This window comes from Aptenodytes forsteri, unplaced genomic scaffold, assembly GCF_000699145.1.
Source record: "Aptenodytes forsteri isolate BGI_AS27 unplaced genomic scaffold, ASM69914v1 Scaffold65, whole genome shotgun sequence".
NCBI classification, from domain to species: domain Eukaryota; kingdom Metazoa; phylum Chordata; class Aves; order Sphenisciformes; family Spheniscidae; genus Aptenodytes; species Aptenodytes forsteri.
Window position 1 is genome coordinate 5,578,583 of NW_008795127.1, and position 18,950 is coordinate 5,597,532.

Genomic DNA, 18,950 nt, shown 5'->3' on the forward strand with positions numbered 1-18,950 from the left:
ACTTGAGTAGATACATGAGGCAAGATTTCCTTCTATTGCCATGCTGCTCTCCCCAATGTGTCATATTTAATCATTTATCTATTAGTTTGCCCAATACAGAAATCATGCTTACTAGTTTTCAGTTCCCAAGATCTCAAGAGCCTTGATGAAAAAAACTGCTCAGTTCACACAGTTTTATCCAAATCAGGGATTCCAGAAGCACAGCTTCCCCTGTTCACATACATTTTCCCCACTGTGCTCTCACTTTATGTGTATCCACGAAGGTCCCTACAATCCACTAATGCACACACCAGTAAAAGCACCCCACACGCCCAATGTGCGAGTCCCTACTTATTGCATCCTACACTATCAGTCTACTAGCTAGACACAGGCTATGCACAGCATCTGAGGGACAGGCTGCTCTGTCAGGCCCAGACAGTGTCATATTGCCAGTGGGGTCACTTCCAGCAGTGAGAAAGCTAGTTGCTACTGCTGCTCTGTTGTCCCTCCAAGGTCCTTCCCCATCGGTACAAATTCTCATTCTTCCTTTATGCTTATTTTCAAACTGACTCCTCCTTTTATTTCAAAAGTCTCTTTGTCATTCCCTGGTTACTGTTTAAACCATCTGATGGTTGCTACCCTCTTTAACAAAGCGTTAGGGCAAATACCTTCTCAGTTTTGGTACTCCATTCAGACACATATTCCTATCTTAACAGCTGTTATCTAGAGCATTTTGTTCAGTGTGGGCCTTGCAAGCACCCCCATACCTTCTTTAAAAACTGACATCACATTAACCACATTCCCAGTCCTTCAGTACCAACACTACCTCTCTTATTTTATTTGAAACTCTTTTAATGACATAGAACATTAGTGTCTAGATTACTAGGAAACACTGGTCTCCCAAAAATCTTCCTTACTGATCTCTCCCTGTTAAAAACCTTTTAAGTAGTGAGCAAGTTTTTAATCCATTAAATGTGTGCCTTGTCCATTCCATACAATGTAACTTAAAGAAGTATAATGCAATACTTAAACTCTTGCAGCAAGCTTTGCCTGGACTCACTACTCCTCTTGACAACATACAGCTGTGGTATCTTAAATCTCCTCATCTTTTGTCTCCCCCTTATAAAAAGCTCGCATTGTCCATTGCCTTTCAGTGTAAATTAAAGAATATTCCATTCTTAGCTTGAAAGTCAATTCAATATAAATGGAGTACTCACTACATATCTCTGATGCATTACATATGTTCTTCAAACTGCTTCCAAAGATCACATGGTAACTTTAAGAATTAAAGATTTTATTTATATTTTATTAAGTGTATCATAAGGAAAACTTATATCCTATGAAATGTAATTGCTAGCACAAAAGCTTCTAGTGAACATAGGACAGACTCAAGAACGTTCTTCCCCTCCTACACAACTTCCTTTTAGCTTTTACTAGTTTTCAAGGAGGCCCAGACCCATCAAAAACAAGAATTGGTTGTATACAGCCCACTTCCTAAGAAAACAAGCTGACTGGAATTTGTCACCATTTTTGTCGTAGATCTTTGTTAAAGAAAGATCTGAAAGAGGCATGTCATTGTTTTAACCAAGAGTAACTACGTACTGCGCTGCCTATGGCTATGAGAACATTCCTTGTAAACAAAAAAAACAATCCCACAAAAAAAAAAACAGCCCTGGAACTAAGCTGACAGAACACTGAACTTTTAGACTCTTATCAGCTTTCCAGAACATGAGGAAAAAAATACTGCTGGTAAACCAAAAAGCTTTAGACCTCATAGCTCTCAGATGTAACTTTCATTCTTTATTAAAAAAATGTACTTCAGTAATGTTTTTTATTTTCTTTCAATAATAGCTTCATATATGTGGTAAACAGTTGCATATATCTGAATATTGACTGTTTCCTTATTTTCAAAATATCTAGAAGTTCAGAATCAGCATTAAGCAGTAAGTTGTTGGAGTGTGTAAAGAGTATGTAAAGAGAACCAAGGAGAAACTAAATACACTGGTACAAAGTTATCCTGGACAGGAATTATAGTAATGAAGAAATAATATGGCAGCAGCAATGCTATAAAGATTAATAATGACTAAAGGATTGAAATAAAGGCACACTGATCCGCCCCCACCAAAATATTACAATTTAAGATGCAAAAGCAACGGATAGAGAGCCAAAAATGACATAAAGCCACAAAAATATTGTAAAACATATCATTATATAAGAATACATAAATATACATGCACACACATACCTTTGCACATGCATGTGAAAGTTTTTGTAGTTTTATATCATTAACTATTCTAAGAAATGCTTCACTTAAGCTATTAGGTGGATTTTTTTCACCCTCATATCCACTGCCTCCACTCAGTTATACATTTCTTGAACTACGGATAAAGAATGCACAATCAAAATATGTTACAAGCTAGTACAAAAGTATCTTTAAAATCCACAAACAACTCTGGAAATTAAAAAATATAAATATCTAGACAGTACTCATAAGACAAATATTTTATGGCAAGTTTCCAGGTAACTTCAGGTTTAACTTTATTGTCATAGTCACAGATTAATGATCAAAAATAGATTCCTGTTCTTTTGGCCTTCTCTGTGCCACCTTCAGATAATCTTTGAATAGAGGTGACCAGTTTTGTACAGCATCACTGACTTAATATCGGTGTTTGACTTAATATCAGTATTGATACAAGCTTTTTCTTTTTATGTTAAATGTAAAAATGTCACACATTAGAGCGCCACAGCAATCATATTTAACAAGACAATCTACAACCAAGAATGAAGGCTATTTTTTCCCCATGTTGAACAACATATGAATTAATTTGCAATGTTTGCTATAAAATACTTGCTAGTGCCATTCTTTAACCTATGGCATCAAACTTCACGTCCCACTTTCAGAAATCGCTGATTAGAATCACTGAAAAAGAATAATGCTACGCTTCTGGAGGGAGGTTATACCAGATATTTCAGTATATTTCAGTCTCATCCTAATAGTAATTCAAGATTCATGACACAGGTTCCTTGATTTTTATTTACTACGTCCTTCAAAACAGGTAAGCTAAGCTGGTTAACAAAAAGCTAAGAACAACTTCAAATATGGATGCCAATTGTTTAGTTGTCTTAAAGACATAATAATTTTATTTTTAAAAGTTAGTCTGTGATATCATAAGTAAAAATATTACCAGTAAAGCTGTGCTTTTGTTGTCCTATGTATTTGGAACTTTGAAGACAGTCTTTAGCATACACTTAGAAAAAAAATTACCTTCTACAGCAGAAAAGCTGAACTGAGCCACTACTGTCTGAATTACTCTCTGGTAGATGACAGTCTTTGGACACTTTCTCAAAGAAGATTGTACATTATCTTATACAAGCTAAATAATAGGAAAGAAAAGTTGATAATAAGTAAAATATTTTTCATCAGTCTTGCTTCTGCCTTTTCATTTGTTTCAATTGTTTCTTCACTTTCTTTTTATGTTTTGGATCCTTTTAGAACTACAAAAACTACTAGGATTCAACCTGCTAAGGTATGCAGAGAAATATGAAGGTATATATTTGAAAATAATACTGGTTTAGGTATTGGATTTTAACTTCTTTTCTATTTTCGTTGTTTTAGTTCAATGAATTACCCCATCAGCAACAGGAAAATTGAGAAAGAATGCACTCAACCACTGCTTCAACCATTTTTGCTTTCCTGAAGACAGGTAGATTAGCAGGAGAAGAGAGAAGGCAACTAAGAACAACAAAGTGGAAATGAGACAAAGTTTAGTCCTCGTTCTGTAAGACGAATACCATAGCCTGACCTTTCATGTATTATAAAATATGTATCATCAGCCATGTATCTTGCTAAAATCAGTAATACTCTAACACAGAAGTTTTCCACTGGCAGAGTTCTTAGCACAACATCCAAACTTGATCTAAAGGCCATCATAATGAATTCATTTGGAGTCTTATTGTCAAAAATAATGTGTTATCAGCCTCTTCAGTGATGCTAACAGGGAAACACAGCCAACTTGGTAAGATATGGGATACTGTTAACACCAAATGAAGATCTATATTCACTAATAATTAGTTGCAACAATCACAAAATATGGACTATTTTTTGTGATACTAACAAAAAAAAGTCTAGCCTTCAACAATTTTGCCTACGTAGAATTCTCCAGACACTTAGCATATTTGATAATTATTGGATTTTAATTGTCATGATGATGTATTAGATATTAAGGGCTATTTTCATACATCTGAAATATTTGAGATTGCTGGTGAAACCCTAAGCCCTGACACACTTGTCAATCTTTATTTGCTAACCTGTACATTAGAAGATGAGAGATGAGAATTTCACTCAAGTAAAACACAAATATTACTTCAGAATATCTAAATGCAGTAATGATTCATAAGACTACCTGAATCTGGTAGTGGAGATAACACATGATTCTTGTAGAAATGATCTTGAATAATTAATTGACATATTGCTAACAATGACCTACAAGTCAAGGCAAATGAAAAGAAATCCTTTATAGCTCTCTACAGTCCACTAGCAGTGGTTAAGCCCTTGATTAATTTCAGTGTAAATATTAAGAAATCTGAAGTGGGACACATGTAAAAGTTTAGCGCAATTGTATTATCATGCAAAATCTGAACAATACTTTTGAATGCATTGAGATTTTGCACATTAGCTAGCCCATAGAAAAATATTACAATATGTAAGAAATAAAAGTAACAAGCCCACAAACAGCACTTCAAACCAATTCACACAGTCAGCAGTTAAAACATGGGGCTTGAATGCCTTATCAAGAAAAGCATAAAAATTCATACTACAGTAATCATAAATAGCCTGTAATGGTATTTGTATATTATGCAATGTGCTGGCTTTTATTCTGTAAGTTTACATTCCAGTGCTAAACTTTGAAGTTCCAACTGGCTGACAATTCCACACACATCCCAGAAAGAAATGCATATTTAATGTCAATTTCCTAAAAAGGAGGTTAGGAATGTGTTTGAAAATTACTTTTTTTCCAGCAAATGCTCATAAAAATCTCTGAAAGAGACCAGAGTGGAATTTCATGCTGTATCAGGACTGACAGAAACATTCAGAATTTAGTTTAAAAGTCTGACATATTTATCATTATACTAATATCTAAACTGTATTAAAAACTGCATTTCAGTACATGCAATGAGAAATTGGCTACACTATAAAAACACTGATAATAGTGTTATCTCTTCTGTTCCAGCAAATATAACCTCAAAGAGGAAGCTTCCTCTATTGACAATTCAAAGCCTTCTTGAGTATTCACATTATGACTCTGACACTTGCATGACCGATAAGAGACAAAGTAAGAAAAAGTTTGAAGGTCACTCTTTTGTCTCCCTTAAAACTGGTATTTTTAATACCATCTAGCAACTCTTTTCTGGCAAACTCTCTGTTGAGAAATGCACTATTTTTGGGTAGATATTAAAATGCAACTTCTGTATGTTTGAAAGTGTTCTACTCCCTTGTTTTTAGCTTGCCAAATTAAAATAAAATCGTCAGGAATAATAGAACTGACCTTTAAAATGAAAAAAGGAAGCACTGCAATTAGGAAATATAACTATACACAACAAGGTATTTGTTAGTTCTGTTAAAAGATTGAGCTTTTTTAATTGTTTGTGTCTAGGATCTAAATATCAACTTGAATATGTATTTTTACCAAAATGTCAAAAGAGTTGTAGAGAATTATAAATATATTAAAGGACTGAATATAGAGAATTATAAAAATATTAAAGGACTGAATATTGTTTCTGAAAGCCATAAATAAGAGGATATAAAAATATTTCTATAGCATGACCTGTTACATACAGGAAAATTATATTCATAAAAAGATGCCAGGATTCACCCACTGTAATACTTAAAAATATGACAGAAAAAACACATTGAAATGTTTGTTATGTACAAAGGACACAATTTATTTTAAAATTCTTATTATCACACATCAGTAGCATTTAGGTATTAAGTTACTTTTCTCAGTTGAGAAAATCTTGATTTTATAATTAAACAAAAATTATATCAACCTTATCTCTACAAGACCTAAAGTAAGTCAAGATGTAAAATTGAAGAATTCATTAAAATTTTTGTGAATTTGAGTTAGCTATTAATTACATACAGATACCCCCCCCATAACACATTATTTAGAATCTCTTCTCAATAGCAAAATTGTTTTACAAATTTGGAATGAAAAAAGCAGTTTATCCTTTGGTAGTCATATTTTCTAAACATTCATTCAAAGAGGCATTTTCACTGTCAATAGAAAATCACAAGATTGAAAAGAAAAGATCTTCAACTTCAGAAAGACCCTTCAGAAAATATATTTTCTCATCTGACATACAGTCTAGCAAAACCTTAAAAAGGATAAAAGCAAAGCAGGCAGCAAAGCATTTAAGTCAAGATTCTGAGGAGCCTACTGAGGTTTGGTGTTTTCAAGAAATAAAGAAAAGGCCACCACAGAGCTACTAAGATGAAAGCAGACACGACCCAAAGCTCTATCTAGCTTTCATTCATATATATATATATTAGCAGGAAATAGATATACATTCATTTGATGATCTATTACCAGAATATATCTGGTAAAATGTAAGACACACCTTCTCCTAGGAACAAGGATATCAGATACAAATCTGTGATTGAAATGTCTTCATGGAAGCAAAGCCTCCTGCTCGTGACATCACCCTTCACATCAGAACAAATTTCAAAATTTGACTGGAAGAATTCCACCATTACTGACGCAAAGATGCTTATGTTGAGCTGCTGAGGACTCAACAAGTAGTGCATATTAATTCTCCAAACCCAATATCCACACTATACACATTTCAAGTGGTTCTACTTCACACTAGTTCCTCTTCGGTCCAATGGACCGAACAAACCAGTAGCAGCTGGGAATGTACTGGCTGAACTCCTGGAGTCCACTTTCTGGCTTCATTTCATCCAAAACGATCATAGTCCGTGTGCCCTGTGTAATGTGAACCAAAGTACAGAAGGTGGGTATGGGCAGTGGCATGCTCAAAAGAGCACTGCTTATCTTAACTAAGCACTGGTGCGGGTGAACTCACAGAAAAATGGAAATGAAAAGATAAGCTGAGCTTCAGCGGAATATTTCAGGTTTTTGAGGAGGAGAACAAGGTCAAGAGATAACTCAGACCCCACTCATGGAGAAGGATATTACAAAGTTGAAGAACTGAAAAGCATTCAGAAAAAGAACTCCTCGTGGTAGACTGGAGACTAATTTTCTAAATAGAATTGAAACAGATACTACTAACAGTAGACCTCAATGATCGGTATGTGACACCTAGCAGATTCTAACCTCAGTTACCCACTGGTTCAACAAGAAGCAATAATATTTTAAGCGCATTTTTCATAGAAAAAAGGGCACTGTAAAGACACAGGAAGTATAAAATAATTTCAGATAAAATGACCTGAGTTGATTCAGTAAATTAAACTGAAAGATTAATAGTAACACATTTAAAACTTTCAATTTAAGATTTTTACATTTCAAAAGAGTTCAACTGAAATGAAAAATTAAATGAGGGAAGTCATCTACACTAGAAAAAAATAGTGATTTGAATGAGTCAGACACTAACAGTTTAAGTTTCTTAAGCTATCTTGAATCTGTATCCCACACATCTTTAAAATAAATAAATAAATAAATTAGTGATCTTTCAGGGAAGGATTCCAGACCTAACTGATTAATAATCCTAAACGGAATACAATGAACAACCAGAGCTTAGAAAGAATGGAAAGAGACTGACTAGCAAATACATTTCCCTCTTAAAAGATCAAGAAGCTTAGCGATAAAATGAAAGTTGTCAGGAGGTAAGCTGAGGTGGCCCCACAAATGAAATGAAAACAGCTCATATTTCAGCCATTAAAACAGAACAAGCAAAGAAGTTAATATGCAGTAAAGGGTGGTAATGACCCAATTTCTGAATTGTTTTTAGCAATGCTTATGATGAATAAAAGGGTTACAAGGGTCCACAGCTGACAGAATGCATTTATACCACATAAAAAGTCGAAGGAAAACTCAAAAAGCAGAATTCCAAAACTATTACATAAATCTTAAAGCCTAGTAGCAATTTTATTTTTTCACGTATGTATTCTAGCCAAGTCTATCTGAGAATGTTAGTATAAATCTATAGAACAGCATACATACAAACTAAACGCATTCTGGAAGGAAGGAAGCTAGATTTCAATAACATGAAATACTGCTGAATAAATTTTGAAATAAAGCACAATTAAACATATGAAGGAACATGAAAAATGAGATGAACTACTGCACACTTATTCCAAAGAGATAGATACCAGATTCATCAGGCACAATCTCTTTCTTAAGGTAATTAATCCTCTTGACAAAGAAAATGTGCTACTATTTATCTGGACTTCGGCAATTCATTCTGTTATATGTAAAGCTGGAGAAAAATGTGTTTGGAACAAACACTAGAAGCAGGTTGAATAACTGGCTCAATGGGAGACAGAATAGGCTGTTTAAAAACACATAAAGGAACTCTAGATCTTGGGACTAATTTATTAAGTTTCAAGTTGATGACTTGAGTGCAAAAATAGGTACTAATGAATTCCACTGATGCCAGAAAGGAACGGAGGAAAAAACCACCACTACATTACATGGGAAGAAATGAAGGTTATATGCTTCAAAAGTCAGAAGGATTTCCACAAATTATGTTCTCATTATCTGAAAAGAACTCAGCTAGAAAAAAAAAGTATCCACTATATAAGTATGGGCTGAATATGATTCATTAATGTGATCTGCCTATTAAAAAATTAAGTCAAAATCAAGGTACAAAGTATTGCATCTGCAATCCACCCAATAATTAAAAGAGTTTCATTTGAATACAAAAGGTGGTACAACAGCACTGTAAAACAAGTCTGGGAGCAAAATCTTAATTAAAGTCAAAGATTTTGATAAGATGCACTTGCCCATGACTGGACAATGTACAAGGGCTCTCCCACTACTGTGCACTCATGCACTATGAATTAAGCACTATAGTTATTTGCTGGATCAGAGCTATATGAAATGGCGTAGATGGTGAATTTGTTCTTGGTAGCATACTTATGTTAACAGCCCAACCTTAAAGTATCCTTTAACTCTCAAAGGGAGAAAAGAAAGAAAAAAAAAAAAAAAAAAAAAAAAAAAAAAAAAAAAGGGGGGGGGGGGGGGGCAAAAGAGAAGGAGACACCTTCAAACCAGTATTATGCATTTGGACTGAATTTGTTAACTTGGTAGCATACTTATGTTAACAGCCCAACCTTAAAGTATCCTTTAACTCTCAAAGGGAGTAAGATCCACGGAAGAGAGGCTCATTTTAAAGACATTAAATATATCAGCAGCAGACGTGTACTGGTCACCTATACCAGTAAAATCCAGGATTCTGCTGGAATTTATTTCTGTTTTTTTTTTTCCAGTTGTCCTTTTCTTTTTCAAATTGCTGTTGTGTGTGTACTATTTCAGTTGTGCTGTCTATTTTCAGGACTCATTCTACCCCGTGCTATATCTGCTATCTTTTTTGGAAGGTATGTTCTTCAATTTATACAGAAAGTAATCCTCTGAGTAACAGTGGTTTGAATGTTTCTCTAATCTGTTTCTTTTAGAATTTTTTCCTGGGCTTAAAGAGGTTTGTTTGGAGGGGTTTCAATTGTTTGTTCTTTAGTAAATGGAGCTTTCCAACATTTTAGTAGGGTTAGGGAAACAGGAAATTAAACAAACAGGAGAAAAACAGAAGAAATATAAATTAACGTCTGTGTACTGTTTTTACTTTTCCAGTTGCTCAAGGTTTGCAAAATATTTGTAGGCCTGAATTTAATATAGTGTTTTTAAGGGATGAGAGGGATACAGTGGAAAGACCACAATAGCAAACACACTATGGTCCCCCTGTGAGCACTACCTAAAGTGGCATATACATTCACATCATGTCCTTGTGGTTCTGTATTTTCCAGAGATAATTAATAATAATGCAAGTGATCAATTATTGGGATATTAAATGACTAACAGCATGAATTTAATTCAATTTGATTCTTAAATCGATTCTTAAAATCCATTTTTAAACTGTGCAGCTGATCCAATGCTTGCATTATTTCCACTTATTGTGGCATACTTCTAGTTAAATGCACATTCAGAAGGTGAAGTAGCTAACAACATTGACAAAACTCTCTCCGATTCTTTACAGTGCCACACAAAAGAGCTATGAGTACTACTATGTCCAAATATTTCTGCACATTTCCAGAGCTCAATTTTTAATCTCCCTTCCCCACCCTCTCAAAATTATTGAAAACTTGTAAGATTTTAGAAGAAAACAGACACGCTTAAGTTGTTTAATAGCTACAGGAAGAATGTCTGTACAGCTCTATTCAGAGAACAGAATCTATACAGAGAAAAATCTCTATGACTACTCCAGGCTTAATGTTTTCTCGTTTCCAGTGTGGATATTGTGGTGATATCACAACAGGGCTAGTGCCACTTAAGCAAAGGTATGCTGTCAGGAGCTCTGAAAAGGTATACTGCTGGGCTAAGTCTAATTTTATTAAAGTCAGTGTTTAATTATAATTAAGAACTCAGCTAAATCAGCTTTTACTGAAGAGAAGTTGAAACCTTGACTGTTCCTGAGGGAAATGAAAAAAAGATAAAAATAAATTAAAAGGTAAAATTAAAAGAATGATGTGGATGGTCAAACACTGGAACAGGTTGGGGAATCTCTAACCATGGAGACATTCAAAATTTGCTTAGACAAAGTCCTGAGCAACCTGACCAGCTTTGAGCAAGCAGCTGGACAAGAACTCAGAAATCAGCTTTTACTGAAGAGAAGTTGAAACCTTGACTGTTCCTGAGGGAAATGAAAAAAAGATAAAAATAAATTAAAAGGTAAAATTAAAAGAATGATGTGGATGGTCAAACACTGGAACAGGTTGGGGAATCTCTAACCATGGAGACATTCAAAATTTGCTTAGACAAAGTCCTGAGCAACCTGACCAGCTTTGAGCAAGCAGCTGGACTAGATGATCTTCAGAGGTACCTTCCAATCAAAACTATTTTATTAGAAAAGTCTCTTACCTTTTAACATCTACACAACCAGTAAAGTCCAGGAAGACAGAAAAACTAGATTCCTACCTGGCACTCAAGCTGGGTTTAAGAAAATGGCTCTTGTTCTAGTAATAACAGCACAACATGAACAGGTTTTCCCTTGTGTTATTCTGTTTTTCTGTCTTAAAAAAGTGTATTTTTCTGTATTGCATTATCATTCTATCTTCAGATACTTCATAACTTCACATATTTGAGGTCTCTCTGACTTCTGACATAAAAAAAGCTGTTCTGTACAAAACAGTTCTTCTTTCAAATGAAACTAAATTGCTTCTAGGAGCCCGTCTACACTTAGCAAAAGGTGGGTGGGAGGGAGGAGGCCTGTTTGTTACTTGAAAGTGGTATCAGTCAATTACAATTGGATTTCTGTTGTTACAAGTGGCAATTAAAATCTAGCGCTTTTTTTTATTTTATTGGATTTTATCATGACAGACTACTTGCTGCCTGATTACTTGTCTAAAATCCAGTTTTACTCGATAGGAACATGTTCCATCTTTACTCAGCCAAAACTACAGTACTTGCAATACAATGGTACTATCTGAACTTTTACAGCATGGATGCTTCAAGACTTGACCATTTTAAGAATTTAGAGGTTCTAATGCCTCATCTGAGCAACCCTCCTGTCATGATCATTTTCCTACCTCCTTTTCTTCCCACAATAAAAAAGGGTACAAAATATTGTGTAAGGTTTCTCTTTTCTAATATCAAGGCAGAAACATGTGTTATACAGAAAGTTATTGAAATGCCAGCTACGATCACCCTTGCAATCTCAAAAATTAGGACAGATGTTTTATACAGGTTAACGGTTTTCCCAACACTAGTTTAGATATGATGTTGCCCATTTGTTAACGTGCTGGTCTGTTAACAGAACTAAGATTGTTTTATACTAGTTCTACATCTTACACTGCCAATTGTTAAGTTTTTTGACTAAATCACGATATAAGTTTAAATTAAAGGCTTGAGAAACCCTTTACTAGTTGCAGCTTCTGGGTAGACTCACTGCTTTGATGACCACAGAAAAGCCATTTCATTAAACACACTCATAACATAAAAACCCTACTTCTCATTTTTATCAAGCATATTAACATAAATAATTGGCTATTCCAATAAAATATTAAGAAGTATTTTCAATAGCACTATGGTTGTGATTATTGTCGATAGATGCACCAAAATATCGCTGTGCTACTACTGACGCCAATCTGGATATCTTATATTAGACACTGATATAACAACCTGTATGAACTTTTTTTTTATCCAAAAGCGAGACAAATATATAATAATATATCACACAGCTAAGTGACTTTTTTATATATTGAAACTACTACCAAGCAATCTGGTCACTTTCAGAAAAGTTGGGCATTACGAATACAATCTTGGTGAACTGTACTTCAAACATGCTTCCAGATAGATTGAAGGCAAAAGGACAATGTATTTAGTGTGACTTACTGAGCTTGAAAGGGAGAGTCGTTCTTTAAAACTGTTCCAAGAAAATTCCATTTATTTTAATTAGACTCATATGAAAAAGTCATGTCAGAAAACACAGAAGAATATACTTTAATAAATGACATTTTGTCCTGCTTAACAGTAGAGGACTAATTAAGAATCTTGATATTCTAAGCATAAAATTTTCACACAGAGTACCTTAATTTTGCATTGACAAATGCAAAAATGAGTAATAGCATTCAAACATATTTTTCATTTAACTTCAGAAACATAGATTACCAGATACCCCTATCAGCTAGACCATTTGAAAAGTGTTATTTTAGAGACTGTTCCTGAATAAAGATCAGGGGTTATAAAACTGGGAAAGGTAAGTAGGAAAAAAAAAGTCTGAGTAAACTCCACAATTGAACAAATATTTATATTTGATCTGATATTACAAGGTGTTCTACCTAAAAGATCTGCTAAACAGATATAAATTGCTTCTTAAGTACATAATTTGTGTTATGCTTAAGCAATTTTAATGAGCTTTTAAAATATGACATGTAAAAAAAAATCCAATTAATACAATGGCAAATACCATTATCCATTTCACAAAGCATCAGCTTATGTAGGAAAACCGTCTAATATCTGACAATAAATATATCGCATTTCCTTCTTCACACAAAAACTTTTCCAACTTCTAATAATTTCTTCTCAGAGAAGCAAAGAAAATTATGAGCTTTGAAAATCATCTTAATTCAGTATTTTAGATCAAGCTTGTCCTTTGCCCTGTTCTCATTTATAGCAAACTTTCAACCATTTTAAAGATGCAGTCTTGAGCATGCTGCACAATAAGTATTATAGAATTTGTATCCAAATTAAAAAAAAAATGGCTGCTAATGCCTGGATAGACATACATAAATGCTTTCTTAGCCATTGCTGCTATTTGATTAAAAGCTGATGAAAATCTAATGAGAATTCTTTGCTATTAGGTCAATTAAACAGCAACAGAACTACCTCTGCAGGAGGCTCAAAAATATGTAATTGCTTTCTCCAGCTCTCTACTTGTCTCACCACCAGCTCTATACAGATCAAGCTCTGAATAAAAATCAGAACTCTCCCAAGACTGTTTACAGACACCAATGGGGTTTTTAGTTTTCACTCTCAACCCTGGTAAAATAGGTACAGATTTTAGTGTCACATAGTCAGTAACGGCCTAATCTTAGCAACATTATTAGGCAAAAGACAAACTCCAAAAATACAATAGAGATGAAGAATGTGTCAAGATAGAAGACTAATACCAGTTTCGTCAACCTAAACCAGAACTGAAATATCAAACAACAGTACTATGTGATTCAGTTTTCTAAATAAAAATTGATACTGCTTTCCTGTGGACCCAAAAACTGAAATTAGCTGACAGCAATGAGGAATAAAGGAAGCAAATGCAACAACCTCAATAAGAGAGCACATCAACTTCACAGAATAGACCCACACAGAATTACAAAAATCTGGTTTAAAAGCTTCATTCAAAGAATACAATCATAGAATTAAAGTAATTTAGGTAATCAAGCAAAGAATCATAAATGCAGTGCACAAGCCAAAAATTTTAAGAACTGGTAATGTTACTTTTACAAGATACTGGCACTAGTAAGCAGTGTTGTTTAAGCAAAGCAAACAAATGCCTTTTCATCTTTTGAAAAAATAGGAATTTAAGGAAGAGAAATGAAGTGTCATCTAAAATTATGACACGAACAAAGCAAATACTAGGAGATATCTGAGGCAAAGAAGAGTTTATGAAGACAGAACATTATCACTTTCAAAGTCTGGTGGTATATCAGGCTCTACAGCTAGTACAGAACTGAACCACTAACTCCTATGAAATAAGAAAAGCTAAGAATTAGTAAATTTGAACCTAACAATAAAACAATTAGGCTTGGTGAGCTATTCTATGCCTCCTCTTAAAAACAGATTTTTACATGTAAGACTGTTAACGATGTTTCAGAGTATTACATGCAAGTAATCCTTGTATAAAATTAGCATGGAAATTTGGAATTGGTACTAAATCCTAGACACTGAAAGAAAGTGATGAGTTAAATTTCATCCAGATGTAAAGACAGCAGTTGCTAACTCAATGCAGAACAGTGTTAGAGTGAATTATCATGGCTGAATAAATCTCACAGAAATGTTAGATAAGCACTTTCATGACTTCAAATTCACAGGAACATAGATAAGTGGTAGAAAAATGAAACAGAAAAATGTTCAATAATGTTATTTGAAAAAAAAAAAAGCAATGTAAAATACGTAAAGGTTTACAGAATACTTATTAAGCTTCTAACACTGGTAAAACCCAGAACTTTAAGTTACAACTATAGTGGTCAGTGATACCTTAAATAAATCAGGAACTGGGTGATCCTGCATCTATATTTTTTTTGTTCTTAGAATCTGACTGGTTTTACTTACTTACACAGACATAACTCCAAGGAGGTGAAAGTACTGACACATATGAACAAGGAGACAGGTGAATCAGAGGCACAAAATAAGGTACCTGAAGTCATATAATGGAGCAAAACCAGAAAAGAAGGTATGTGTGTTGACTAACACAGTAGGTTAGTAACTAGAACTTAAAACCATCTCTACTGTTATTTTCATTATTTAGTTGTGTATGTTAACACTCCCAAACTAGTAGTTTTTCAAACACTCAGGATATAAGGAGTTCACACTCTGAAAACTGAGACAAGATGGCACAAATTCAGGAAGAATTAAAGGGATACTTTTAAATGATTTATTGTAGTCTATACTTCAGAAACAGATCTTTAAGAAGGGCAATGTGTATAAAACTGGATATGGTAAAAACTAATTTGTCACGAACAGTGCTTTTTCTATGCAGTATTCCTCCTTTCTGTCACACTGTAGGAAAGCATCATAAATTTAATACTACAAGGCAGTAATGAAAAACTCTAAATTTTTATAAACAGTGTTTTACAGAGATTATTTATTACATTATCAGTTCTACTTCTGCATAACAAAGTTGACAGATGGAATCATGTCATTTTATGACATTAATATGCTGCTACATTCCTGATATAAAGCAAATCGGTAATCAAATTCAAACCATCATTCTTTTGCTACTCCAATTAAGACATGACACAAAGGGAGCTTCGAATATATAGGAAAAAGCATTCTATAAAGTTCAGTGGAAGAGTTACAGGCATGATGGAAAAAAGCACATGAAAAATATAAAGCACATTAAAATATTTGCCATCTCCTTTTCTAACTAAAATGCTGAAGAAAGAGGAAGATAAGAGGTTACAAACCTCAAAGGTTTGTGTAAATGGAGCCTGAAAAGAAGAAAAAAACCAAACTTGCTTTTCACCTTGTGAAGGAGCACGTTTCTACAAAAATCACAATAACCATTTATCTTTGGACAGCGGAAATTGTGTGGTATAGAACATTTTATAACACATCCACTACAGCTGGGAGCCTGATAGAGAGAATTTTTAAAAACATGGCCACTCATTTCATTGCTCAAATCAAAGATGGTGGAACTTTCTAAACATCTGAAATTCCAAAACAGAGTCTGCTTGCAACTGGAGACTTAAGACTCTGGCACACTGTCATACATGCTATGGAACGGCAGTTATCTGCTATTGTAGACTCACTGTCGGGAGTGAGTAATATTTCTCCTCAGAATAAAATGAAAAAAATCAACTCACCACTTGTCCGTTCTGAGGATTTTTATGTGCATATGGGGGTCCACGGATGTGATTCCACATCTGACCAGATGTCATAGCAAATACAACACACTAGAAAATATAGAAAAACAACATACTCATTTGTTTACCCAGAAGAATTGAATAGAAAACCATTCTGCTGGTGATGTTTGTTTTAGATACGGAATTGTTTACCTAACCAGATACAGTATCTACCTCTATTTGATTTTTAGAATAGGGTTTTCAGATGTGTTGCTCTCATAAAATTCCTAATGACTTCTGTTAGAAAATGAGTCAGCTCAAGACAGAGATTTTCAAAGTCTCACTTGAAATAATCCTGTCTTTATGTGCACTTGGAATTGCCACATTTACACATCTATATGGCAAAAAGCACTCATAACAGTAGAAGGCATTCATTTCAAATATTCTGCAAACTAGTGTTCCAGATTTATATAACCTTTCATGAAGTTATTTCTGCCTCTAATCTAATATAAATATTTAGCTTAACTGTTTGCTTTCAGTGTATGCTTTTTGTGTACGAAATGATATATAAAAACATAAGAAAAAAATCCAATTATCAAAAAAATGTCTGTCCCATTTTATGAAATTCTCATTGTGTGTCCTATATGACTGTGACTCATTTTAGATATGACAAATAACAATGGTTGAGTTGGTAGAAAAGTGAAATTCCCTATGGAAAGGAGTGTGGAGTTAGGTTAGGTATGTACGAAAACTGTAAAAATGGACATTCATTCTTGCAGAAGGTCATACTGCAGAATCTACACGACAAACATCATAGTCATAGCAAGAGTCATTATGACTATCTTAAAAACAAAAATATAGTATCTCTTGATTACCAAATGAGAAAAACAGAAATGGGAAACTTGGATCATCTAAATGTGTCTTCTGACTTATCAGTACAGATAATCCTTACAAAAACTCCGAGAGTTTAAGTACAGTTTTTACATATATGTTCATTTTTACTGTACATCAATATTCCCATCAGCATAGTACAGTCATAGTGATTTAAGCAGATGGATCATGAATGTAAAAATTCATACCATGATGGTTAACTAAACCAGGATTTACTAAAACCCTTTAAAGGGTTTTCTTTAAGGAATGTTTAGTAACACATTTGTGAAATAAACGTAAGCTAGTGTAGCTCTATATCCCCATAAATGCAGCATTGCCACCTGTAGCAATATGATTTGAACAAACTTTGGAAGGCCTTAGGACTGAATCTTGTCAGGCTTTATCCAAATCTGTCTTGGCTTTCCTGCATTTTTTTTTTAATTTGTTTAGCTGAAACAGCAATTTTTCCTAAGACCAGGTGGCTATGCCTAGTTTACATTACTTTTGCTTATCTTTGTATGGCATATTTTTTTTTTCTATTCTATTTAGGATGAAATAATTATGACCAACATAATGATGTAGTGTAGGCACGGGATGGTAGCAGAGACAACAAAAGTAGAAACACAGGATGCAGCGTACCAGTATGAAACGATAAGAAAGGGGGCACAGGATGGCACTGGAGACCCCCAAGCCTATAAATATTACGCCAACGGTGAATTAAAGAAACACAGACATGGAAGCTGGTCAAAACCAGTTTTAGGGGTAACAAAGAGAACAAAGGACAAGCATCCAACGTATGTAAGACAATTGCCATTTACGCAGTAAATTTTGATGTAAAATGTAGTTGTAGATCAGTGAAAGAAGGACAAAGTGTAAAAGTAGCCCCACATGGACCCTAGAGCAAGGAGGAAGAAAGCAGCAGCATCATAGCCCTCCCAGCAAAGAACCTGGAATGCTGACAATGCATCATAGCACCCCCGAACTGAAGCCAATGAATGATCTCAAGATCCAGAGAGAAACAGTGGAAGAGTAACCATGATATCAGAGAAAGGGAAAGATACTAGGAAGTGTGTGCATAACAATTTTAATTGTTTTGTTATTATTGAGACTTTTTGCCCTTGTAATAGAAAGAAAAAGAAAATAATGAAAAAATACATTTTCATATCCATTTTAATAATAATTCTTTGTTGTAGTGTTAGGATTTCAATTACATTAAGAACAGATTCTTGGCTTTAAATATAAGGTGTGTTTCATTTTTCCCTTAACAGGATTTGGAATGTAACAGTATAGTAATTAATGTGGCAGATGAAAGCATACTGGTAGTGACTATTAGCAAATGGATTATGTTTTAATTAATAATATGCAAAGAAATGAAGAGAGTATACGCTTCCATTACTGGAAAAGAATAACAGATAGTTATTTCTATACCTTGCAGATTGTTTTAGCAGAGAAATTTATACTGCAATTTTGGTGATGAATCACACAGGAGATAGCTTATGTGAAAGGACAAAAGGGTAGAAACTGAAAATGTGGGTAACAAAAGTGAAGTGAAAGAGATATTTTGAAAGACCAAAAGTTAGCTGAAAAGTAAAACATTGAAAGAGAACAGATGCATAGAGTACATGAACTGTGGCTCTCTGAAAGTGAGTTTTCTACGAAAAGTCATTTTACTCATTCTTAAATTACTGTATTTAATTTACATTCTCTAGTGCCAAATCTGCTTCCATATGGAAAGATTATATAAACTGGGGTGGGGTTTTTTAAAGTCATATACTTTATAACAGATAAATCCCTCAAATTACTGAAGATCTTTAATGCCTGCTGTCGTGATTTAACCCCAGCCAGCAACTAAGCACCACACAGCCGCTCC

At 34.1% G+C, this 18,950-nt stretch overlaps 1 protein-coding gene across 1 annotated transcript in view; it reads right to left on the reverse strand.

Annotated features, from left to right (window-relative positions):
• Positions 1-18,950, reverse strand: part of TUSC3 (tumor suppressor candidate 3) — a 95,411-nt gene that overhangs the window by 44,281 nt on the left and 32,180 nt on the right. The window contains exon 5 of the mRNA XM_019471550.1: positions 16,232-16,321. Within this exon, the coding sequence (XP_019327095.1) occupies positions 16,232-16,321 (90 nt within the window). The remainder of the gene's footprint in view (positions 1-16,231; positions 16,322-18,950) is intronic.